General features: G+C 48.8%; 1 protein-coding gene across 1 annotated transcript; it reads left to right on the top strand.

Annotated features, from left to right (window-relative positions):
* Nucleotides 1-2,234: 2,234 nt before the first annotated feature.
* LOC125345204 (zinc finger protein 501-like) lies at nucleotides 2,235-10,287 on the top strand. The gene is made up of 5 exons (XM_048337417.1): nucleotides 2,235-2,560; nucleotides 3,923-3,967; nucleotides 4,090-4,192; nucleotides 4,666-4,752; nucleotides 8,851-10,287. Exons 1-5 carry the CDS (start codon nucleotides 2,507-2,509, stop codon nucleotides 10,119-10,121), a joined length of 1,560 nt encoding a protein of 519 aa, XP_048193374.1. The 5' UTR covers nucleotides 2,235-2,506; the 3' UTR covers nucleotides 10,122-10,287.
* The last annotated feature ends 702 nt before the right edge of the window (nucleotides 10,288-10,989 follow it).

Raw genomic sequence — 10,989 nt, forward strand, 5'->3', positions numbered from 1 at the left:
TGTGTCTGGCCTATGGCAGGCCAGGGGGAGAGCCTGCCACTCCCGTGCAGGTAACCATCCTGCACAGGTGCTGCAGTCAAATGTCTGAGGTGATTCCTGGGCTCTGGCAGGAAATGGCTGGAGCCAAAGGGCTGCGGACCCGTGACGTCACCCGACACGTATCTGATGCACGCCCTGTGGTTTCACACCAAGCTTGACTTGTGGTCTCAAGTCTGACCTCTCTTACAACCTGATGGAAACTTTTAGCATCTCTCCCTTCAGCTGAATCTATGTCTCCCAATCTGTTACTCGTTTGCCACAATATTTTTCTTTACATGTTTGATTTTGTCCTACTCAGCATTGACAGATTCATTATTCATCTCTCTTAACATCAGTTTACATATCAGAGTAAATGAATTTTACATCACTATAGCATCTTGAGGAAGACAAGGATGCTTTCCACTAAGACAGTGGAAAAAGAGATAGATCCTCACTTGGGCTGGGAATGTGGCTTAGTGCTTGCCTAGCATGCATGAAGCCCTGGGTTCGATTCCTCAGTAACACATACACAGAAAAAGCCTGAAGTGGCGCTGTGGCTCAAGTGATAGAGCACTAGCCTTGAGCACAGAGGCTCAGGGACAGAGCCCAGGCCCTAAGTTTAAGCCCCAGTCCTGGCAGAGAGAGAGAGAGAGACCCTCTCTAAATCTAGGAAAATTCAAAGGCAATCCATCTGCAAGAGAGAGCAGTGATTCGCGGGGCATCAATGGGTTTTAATTCCATGGTATTTCTTCAACTCCACTTACAGACCATTGGTATACCAACAAAGGGAAGAAACTTTCTGTGTCGGGGATGGTGAGCAAGAGGAGGCGATGTCCCGTCGCTGCTGCCGGGTCAGCTGCGTGTGCCCCGTGGCTCTGCCATCTTTGGAAGGGGCTTCCTGTACCTGGCCTCTGGCTGGTGGGAGGAGGAGAGCCGGCGGTGCGGTGTCTCCACGCACGGGCCCCTTCTCCGCCACCCCCGGTTAGATCCGCGTCTGCAGGGCCGGCTGGGCGTGGGCTCTCTGTGGGAAGCACAGTGGCTTTCATTCGAAGACCCGAGTCCGCGTTTCCTTCACGTCCAAGTCGAAGCTCTTTTCAACAGGCTTTTTGGGGCTCAGCTCCTTCTGTGGGAGGATCGAATTACTAACCCCGCCGAGTCCATTCTGCATTCCACCCCCCCCCGACCTGTCTCTGCCCGAGTTATTCCTCCCCTCGCTTTATCCCGACTCCCTGGATCACACGTCGGAAAGACGAGCCGCCACCTCCTCTCCGGCCCGGCACCCGGGCCGCGCCGCGCCGCGCCGCGGGGGCTTCTGGGAAGCGGCATCCGGGGCTCCGAGCCGCGCCCCGCGGAGGTTTCTGGGACTTGTAGTTCCCCTCGCGGTCGGCGGGCGGGCGTGCGCGCCCGCCACACCCCGCTCCGCCCCCGCGTTCTCCTCGGCCACGGTCGCCCTGCGGGGCGCCCTCGGCGCGGTGCGTGCGGCGTCGGGACTGGGGTGTGGGAAAGCCGCGCGCCGGTCCTTCCGGGGGGCGCGGGGCGCGGGGAGCGCGGGGCGCGGAGGGCGCGGAGGAGCTTCGGGCCCCCGGGGGCGCCGGGGCTGGCTGGCGGCGTCTCGCGGATTTATGCAGACTCTGGCGGGCGAGTTGCGGGTTGGAGGGGCGGCTTCCATGGCCGACCCCCGTACCCTCGGAGACGGGGACCCCCCCGGGCGCCTTCCGCCGTCCCCGCCGCCCCGTGAGCCCCCGAAAGGCGGCCGCCGCCGCGGTGCGTGGCTCCCGGGGCCGGGCGCCCAATACCCGGTGGGCGAGGGCCCGCCCGCGTCCGGGTCGTCGCAGGGGATGACTGCCCGGGCCCCGAGGGCCCCGGAGGGCAGGGGACCCCGGAGCGCCAGGCCCCGGCCCCTCGGGGTGGGGAGGCGAGGTGGCCGGGGACCTCCCGCCCGGGTGCGCGGGCGCGCGCAGCCCCTGGCACAGCGCGGGTCTCCCCTCCTAGGTTCCCTCTTTGAAGACTCAGAGCTTCCTGGCACTAGAAACCCAGAAGACCGTGGCGTGACTCATGGGGTGCCGCCCCCGGGGCCTCAGGTAAGCTTCGATTGCTTAGAAGTCACTGCACCCCGATTCTTAGACCGCTGGGCTCGTCCAGCCCATGAGGGTGAACCTGACGGAACACGTTCCTCGCACCCACACAAGTTCCATTCCCCGCATTCCTGCTTCCCGACCGCGTGCTTGCTGCGTGCTTTCTAGCCGCTCGGAACCCTGATTGGCCTTGTGAAATGCGACCCGCCCTGCTGTTGGACAAGGAAATACATATTTGTGTTTCAGTGTAGGAATGACTAATAGAAGCCGGACCCCAGTGGTTCCCACCAGCAATCCTAGCTACTTAGGATGTTGAATATACACAAAACACCCCCAGGTACAGTCATGGTTCCTATGACATTGTCAGTCGACAGGAGACTGCATAAACTGGGGTTGTCCTGTGTAGTGATGCCATGTCCCTCATGCATGTGCAAAGACTTTTGGCAAAAGCAGCAGTTCAAAAAGAGGTAAGACATCCTGTTGTCGGTGTTAGTGTCTCTCAGTTAAATTATAGTTGTATAAAAGTTCTTTTTATGAACTAGAAAAACGACAAGACAGTTGTTTTATCAGCAGTAGATGGCTTCAAAGGAGCATTTTACTGGCCTCCTTCTTCTCACATTTTACTAGACAAACTAAATGTCGTACAGTCATCTCGATCAAGTTAGGATAGGATAAAGATTCCAACGGTATTTTTAGTGTTTGATACATTTCTATCCCCCTCCACATTCCTGTTCCTGTGCGCTTTTTGGAGCACTCTGCTTAGATTTGTTCCTATTCTTTTGCTGCTTGTGAGCCCAGGCTGGCCTGTAACTTTCTCTGTAGCACGTGCTGTTCTTGAACTCACAATCCTGGTGTTATAGGCTTGTGCCCATCACACCCATGTTGTTTGTAGAATTCTGGGTTTTCCCTTCCTTCCTTCGACTATTCAACAAGTATTTCCCGAGTTCCTGTTCTGTGACAGTATTGGGGCTGCTTCAGTTAGTGAAACGGCCTTGTTGGAGCTTAAGGTCATTTGGCACCTCAGTCTCAAAGTCCCTCCTTCTGCGTGACTCCAAGGAAGGGAAGGGGCAGCTGCTACCACCCCGGAGTCCAGGAAGGAGCCCTGAGGGGGAAAGCCCTGTGGAGATCTGAAGTGGGGAGCACCCAAAGGGCTGCAAGGACGGGATGTGGAAGGATGAGTGGGGCGGGGCAGTTCCCTTCAGGAGAAATGACAAGAGCACTTCTAGAGCTGTCATCATCCTTTGAGCTTGAATAAACTCATGTGGCACAGCAAGCACCTTGATTTTTACCTATAGGGGATAGGTTTCTAAAAGGATTAAAACCTGTTCTTAAAAAAATAACTAAAGCAGGTAAGGTGTAGGGGTATGGCTTGAGTAGTAGAATTAGAATTCCTGTCTAGCAAGCCTAAGGCTCTGACTTCAAAGTTCTTTACTGCCAAAACCTTAATTCACAGTTACATTGTCTCTCCTTTGCCATCCATTAATAGTTAGACGTTCTATAGTTCTGTAACTAACTCTTGGCGCATAAACCAAGAACCTGGAACCTCCAGGTGTTTTGTTTCTTTGTTGTCCGTCTTAGGGGTTGAACTCAGGACCTGGACACTCTTTCCTGAGCTCTTTTGCACAAGGCTGGTGCTCCATCATTTTGGGCCACAGCACCACTTCTGTGGTGATTAATTGGAGATGAGAGTCTCACAGACTTTCCTGCCTGGGCTGGCTTTGAACCACGATCCTCAGATCTCAGCCTCTTGAGTAGCTAGGATTACAAGTGTGAGCCACCAGCCCCTGGCTAGGGTTTTACATCGAAGGTGCTTTGCTTCCTACCTGCAGGTACCATGTAGCTCTGATGAATGGAGGCAGAGTGAATCTGCAGATGTTGGTGTCGTATTGTCTCGCCTCCCTAACCGTCCTGTAACCCTCCTGTGCTGTCAGTTTGGGTCCCTCCTGAGGCCGCAGGGGAGACCTGCTGGTGAGTGCTGCTGTGTTTGGTTTTCCAGGGATCGCTTATCAGGACTATGGCTGCGGCTCTCAGCCAGTGGGGGCCGCTGAAGCCTTCCCAGGGAGCCGTGCCCAAGAAGCACAGGATTCTGGTCTTGCTGGGTAAGGATGGCACCCCAGTCCCTGTGAAAACCCAGCTTGTAGCTTTGGGTCCTCAGTTCCTAGGGTCTTTGAGGTCCTTCACTCTATATGGTCTTAATTCTTCATTTCTGTAAGGCCTGACACAGGCAGTTCCTGTTATTTCTGGATATCATTTCAATGCTCCTAGCGTTAGAATTGGACACCTCTATCATATGGGCATGTAACATTCTTTTTCTACTCCTTAAGCAAGGATGCCAACACAGAGTTATAGGAAAAACTCTTAAGAACACAAGGGCTTATTTTTTTAGTAGGAAGAGCTAAATGCAAGTGACTAATTACTCTGAACTCACATAAAGCCATATCAACTTTTCTGCCTTCTGAGCACTGCTGAGGAAGAATTCAGAACCGGCCTCTCTTTTATGCTGCTCTCTATAGACCAAGGAACCAGCACTGAGCTATCTATCAGACTTGCTCTTCTTTCTCCCCATGAGCAGGGCTTCCACTATCCAAGCCCAGTGCGATCGCTCAGTTGGAGCACAGGGACCAACTGGAGAGAGAAGTCTTGAAAACAGCCAGTCCAGGTGAGTGATTGATTCAACAGTTGTGGGGCACAGTGAAAATGCTACGCCAGCGGGCCTGGACTCGCTTGTAGAACAGCCTTCAGAAATCACTGGACCTGTGGAAATACGGAACTGGACTCCCAGTCTCTTTGCAGAATTTGTTTTTTATGGGTGTTTTTGTTTGTTTGTTTGTTTTTTGCCAGTCCTGGAGCTTGGGACTCAGGGCCTGAGCACTGTCCCTGGCTTCTTTTTGCTCAAGGCTGGCACTCTGCCACTTGAGCCACAGTGCCACCTCTGGCTTTTTCTGCTTATGTGGTACTGAGGAATCGAACCCAGGGCTTCATGCATGCTAGGCAAGCACTCTACCGCTAAGCCACGTCCCCAGCCCCAAATTTGTTTGTTTCTGAAGATACTTTCTGTGCTGTCAAATCAGTTTCTTTTCCAAAATAAAGTGGAATGGAACCAACATTTCCATGTTAATAACTTGCTTGGATATAAGACTTTAAGCCAGGCTTCTTTACATACACTACTATATCTCTGTGTGATGATGCTGTTGTCTGAGTCTCTGATTAATGACTATAAATTGATTTCTGTAAGTTTACTTCTGCTCTGTGTCCAAGCAGAGGCAGCGTAGCATGGTATAGCCATGGGAGCCAGCTATTCTAGGTTCAGAGCCAATCTTTTTTTTTTTTTTTTTTGCCAATCCTGGGCCTTGAACTCAGGGCCTGAGCACTGTCCCTGGCTTCCTTTTGCTCAAGGCTAGCACTCTGCCACTTGAGCCACAGCGCCACTTGTGGCCATTTGCTGTATATGTGGTGCTGGGGGAATCGAACCCAGGGCTTCATGTATACGAGGCAAGAACCCTTGCCACTAGGCCATATCCCCAGCCCTCAGAGCCAATCTTAACTGCTCAGTAGCTCTGATTTTTTTGTTTTTGGTCAGTCATGGGGCTTGACCTCATGTCCTAGGTGCTGCCCCTGAGCTCTTTTTGCTCAAGGCTAATGCTCTACGACTTTGAGCCACAGCACCACTTCTGGTTTTCTGGTGGTTAATTGGAGATAAGAATCTCATAGACTTTCCTGCTTGGCTGGCTTTGAACTGTGATCCTCAGGTCTCAGCCTCCTGAGTAGCTAGGATTATAGGCTCTGATAATTAACAAGGCACTTATGCTATGTGACTCAAGTTTTCTAGGATTAAAAAGATGATGATGTTAGCACTCAATTCATAGATTTGTTGAGAGGAGCAAATAAAGTAAGATAAGGGTTTAGAATATTAAGTGAATGTGTGCTATCAATTAATGCTATTAATAGATGGTGTGTGTGTGTGTGTGTGTGTGTGTGTGTTCTGGTTCTAGAGATTGAACTCAGGGCCTGGGCACCACCCCTGAGCTTTTTTTGTTCAGAGTTAGTGCTCTGTCACTGGAGTTACTGCTCTGCCTCTGGCTTTTTTGCAGTTACTCAGAGATAAGAGGCTCTCAAGCCTGGTAGCTCATTCCTGTAATCTTGGCTACTCATTAGGCTTAGATCTGATGATCACAGTTCAAAGCCAGCCTGGGAAAGAAAGTCTGTGAAACTCTTTTTCTATTCTTTTTTTTTTTTTTTTGCCAGTCCTGGGGCTTGAACTCAGGGACTGGGCACTGTTCCTGAGCTTCTTTTGCTCAAGGCTAGCACTCTGCCACTTGAGCCACAAAGCCACTTCTAGCTTTTTCTGTGTGGTACTGAGGAATGGAATCCAGAGCCTCATACATGCTAGGCAAGCCCTCCATCACTGAGCCACATTCCCAGCCCTCTGGGAGACTCTTACCTCCCATAAAACTACTCAGAAAAATCTGGAGGTGGTGCTGTGGCTTAAGTGGTAGAGTGCTAGACTTGAGCAAAAGGAGGCTCAGGGACAGCAAACAGGTCCTGAGTTCAAGCCCAAGGACTAGAGAAAAGAAAAAAGCCTCACTGACCTTCCTTCCGTGTCTGGCTGTCTGGCTTTGAACTGTTATTCTCATATCTCAGCCTCCTGAATAGCCAGGATTACTGGTGCCCAGTAGTATTTTGTTTTTGAAATCTGTAGTGGATTTGACTTAGTTACTTCTTTCAAACTGGATTATTGCAATAGACTACCAGCTAACTATATTTTCTTTAGTCTTACTATGGCTAATCAAAGCATCATAGGATGGCTAGATCCCCCTAGTGAATTGTTCACTCTGCCCGTTTTTCTGTCTACTGTCAAGGCCTTTTTTAATCTACCTGCTCAAACTTCTTCCTTTCTCAATTCTCCAGTTTGAACCCTTTACACAAACCCTGCAATCCCTTACGACCCTCCACTAACCATGTGTCCACAGATATTTGGGGCACACCTATTTACCTTTGACTTTACTTTTTTTGCGGGTGGCAGGGATCTGCTATTGGAATTTGACCTCAGGACCTCGAGCTTACTTGGCAGGTGTTTTACCACGGGAAATACACCCCCAGCACCATTTTGTTTTCGTTATTTTACAGGTAGGGTCTCACCTTTTGCCTCAGACCGTGATCCTCCTACTGGCATCCTCTCTTGAAACTGGGGCCACAGTGCTGCTCTCAGCGGTGGTTGGGATAGGGTCTTTCCCCAGGTTGACCTTGAACTATACTTCTTCAGATCTCTATGTACTTTTTTAAAACTTAGTTTTATTTTATTGTAAGGGTGATGTCAGAGGGGTCACAGCTATGTAAGTAAGGCAGTAATGTCTTCTTGTCCAATATTTTCACCCCCTCCCTTGTTTTCTACCGCTTTCCCCCTCCCCCAGCATTTGTCCTTTAAAATTGCAGGTACTTCCCTAAGTGTGGTGTACAGCTTTCAATACTGTATTGATGTCACTTCATGTAGACACGTGATTAGATATTAAGTATCATCTTTATTAGTCTGTTTGTGTTTCTTTGTTTAAAAAAAGATACTCCAGGCTAGCATGGGGGCCTTCTTGGCTGTATCATAGCATGGCAGAGAAACAGAGAGAGAACAATGATGGACAGAAAGAGCCAAGCATTTGTAACGACCTCTCTTTATAACAACCCACTCTTGCAAGAATGAATTCATTCCTCTGGACCAGCATTAATCCCTTCTGATGCGGGCACTCTATGACTCAATTGCCTCTCAGATCCTACCTCTTTGTTTTCTTTTGTGTATGTGTCTGGTCGGGGGCAGGGGGACATCTAACCCAGGGCCTCACCCATACTAGGCGCTGGCTTTCCTGCCCAGCCATATTATCATTCCTCCTCCCACTTCTTAAAGTTGTCACCACCTTAACACTGCCAAACTGAGGATCAAGCTACCAGCATACCCAAACCATAGCATCATCTATACCTGGACTAGTTAAACATTTTTAACAATGAAGCTTTCTCCCTGTACTCTTTTTAGTAAGTCTAGGGCCTTTGGATAAGTACTTTGGCAGATTAGGGACTGAGCAATGGAGCTGTAACCTTGTCTTCAATAACACACACTGCTCCTTTCCTTCTTTTCAAATTTGGCTCTATACTCCTGTTTTGTTGGGTGTGGAACAACAGTAAGCAATCGGATGATCATTTGCTTCCTAACTTCTAAGCTTTATGATAACTTGAAATTATAGATGTCAATTTGAAGTTATAGGTAAAGACTACATTGATAACTCACTTCAAGAATTTGTGTCCCATCTTGACTGAGTAGTAACAGAGACATTTGTTTAAGAGGGATGGCTCTCAAAGACTTGTCTGCTCATAGAAATTGGAACATAATGGAGTTGAGAAGATTGGTAATGAGATTAGCTGAAGTGGGCCTTTCTTGATTTATGCAGTGAGAGACCGTGGTGAGATGGGTGTAGTGGATGGTCCACAGAGACATCTGTTTCTGAGACCAACTCTTATCTTCTTCAGACTCTTGTTTTTCACTTCTCCGAATCACCTGGGCTTAGTCGTGTCCTGTTACTCTTTTTTATTCTCTATCCTGTTACACAGAGGGATGCTGAGTGCCTTTATGCAGTTGTACTTTGTCTTCACCTACCTTTCCTGTGTCCTCTCAAGGCTGTTTTTGAGAGCTTTGACCCTTAGTTTTTATTTGTGTTACTGTTTCTCTACCACAGTAGGTAGGAAATGATACCTTGTATATTTTTGCTTCTTTCAGACTGGGAAGCAATACCAGAAAGCAAAGTGCTGACTCCAGAGAAAGACTTTTATAAAGAAGAATCAGCCCCTGGGGCGCTAATAGAAAGATTTCCAGGGGAATGTTCCAGTGAATGTGAAAACTCTTTAGGAAGTCAGCAGGAAAACCATGAGAATCATCTAATACAAGAGGTTGTCCCTCAGAACAAACTTCCTGGGGAGAAAAGTTACCAGTGCGATGAACTTAGAAGAAATGTTCGTCATCCGTCATTATTTGTTCAACAGCAAGGAGAGAGACTCCATAATTGTGATTCATTGAAAAAAACCTTAAAACAGAATTCAGACATAATTAGGCATGAGAGAATTTGTGTAGAAAGGAAACCTTGGAAGTGTGGTGCATGTGAAAAAGCCTTCAGTTACTACTCAGCTTTTGTGTTGCATCAGAGAATTCACACCGGAGAAAAACCCTATGAGTGTAAGGAGTGTGGTAAAACCTTTAGCCAGAGCATCCACCTTACTCTGCACCAGAGAACTCACACTGGAGAGAAGCCCTACACATGCCAGGAGTGCGGGAAAGGCTTCAGCCATCGCTCAGCCCTCATTCGACATCACGTAATTCACACTGGGGAGAAACCCTACGAGTGTAGTGAGTGTGGGAAGGCCTTCAATCAAAGTTCATACCTTACTCAGCATCAGCGAATTCACACTGGGGAGAAGCCTTACGAGTGTAATGAGTGTGGGAAGGCCTTCAGCCAGAGCACTTTCCTTACCCAGCACCAGGTTATTCACACTGGGGAGAAACCTTACAAGTGTAACGAGTGTGGCAAAGCCTTTAGCGACCGTTCAGGCCTTCTCCAGCATCAGAGGACTCACACTGGGGAGAGGCCTTATGAGTGTGGTAAATGTGGGAAAGCCTTTGGCTACTGTTCAGCCCTGACTCAGCACCAGAGAACTCACACTGGCGAGAAACCATACAAATGCAACGATTGTGTCAAAGCCTTCCGTGACCGCTCAGCCCTCATTCGGCACCAGAGAACACACACTGGAGAGAAACCTTACACGTGCAAGGATTGTGGGAAAGCTTTCAGCCAGAGCTCATCTCTCACGAAGCATCAGAAAACTCACACTGGAGAAAAACCCTACAAGTGTAAAGAATGTGGGAAAGCCTTCAGCCAGAGCTCATCCCTTTCTCAGCACCAGAGAACTCACACTGGAGGGAAAACCACGGAATATGGACAAACCTTTCGTGAGAATCCAGGCTTTGGCCAACAGAAGAGAATACATACTGGATAAACGTCATATTCAGAGAATATTTATTAAGCATTCACCATACATGCTGTAGGGGCTGCAAAGGAATTTAAGACAAAAAAATACTGAGAAGTCAAGTCAGTGTGATCTCATTGAGACAACGAAAAAGTAGTTTTACATTTTAAAAGTGTCCTAGTGGAAGCCAGGCGCCGGTGGCTCACGTCTATAATCCTGACTTCTCAGGAGGCTGAGATCTGAGGATCCCGATTCAAAGCCAGCCCAGGCGGGAAAGTCCATGAGACTCTCCAGTTAACCACCCCAAAACCCCAGAAGTGGCCCCGTGGCTGAAGTGGTAGCTCACTAGCCTTGAGCTGAGGAGCTGAGGGACAGCATCCAGGCCCACAGTTTAAGCCCCGAGACTGACAGAGAAAAAAAAAATGTCCTACCGGACATTTAAATTTTCCCTTGGGAAAAAGGGAATTGATTCTAATAGCCTAACATGTAGGTAAATTGCCAAGTCCTTAAGAGAGAAGTAGGGCACAGATGCATGATGGAAAGAATGCATCTTGGCTGGGATAGGTAGACTCCTTATGCCAAGAGGACAGATTTGTACAGGTAAGAGGTCCATTTAGGGAAATTGTAGGGATAGAAGTAAGAGATTGAAAATTTAGTTTGTTTATAATCAGGAATGGAGGAAGGATGGGAGTTGTCTTCTGGCCTGAAGTACAAGGCCATAGAGGAGGTAGATGGAAACCAGAGAAAAAGAGTTGGGGGTAGTGGGATGAGCCCAGGACGTGCTAGTTGAGAATAACTACTGAGTACTAACAAGCAGGAAAAATACTAGACAGTTGCAGAGTTCCTGTGAGGTCATCTTTACCCTGAAGGTGAGGAATGTTGGCCTGGCCTGCTTCTG

The sequence above is a fragment of the Perognathus longimembris genome, unplaced genomic scaffold (genome assembly GCF_023159225.1).
Source record: "Perognathus longimembris pacificus isolate PPM17 unplaced genomic scaffold, ASM2315922v1 HiC_scaffold_5393, whole genome shotgun sequence".
Taxonomy (NCBI): domain Eukaryota; kingdom Metazoa; phylum Chordata; class Mammalia; order Rodentia; family Heteromyidae; genus Perognathus; species Perognathus longimembris.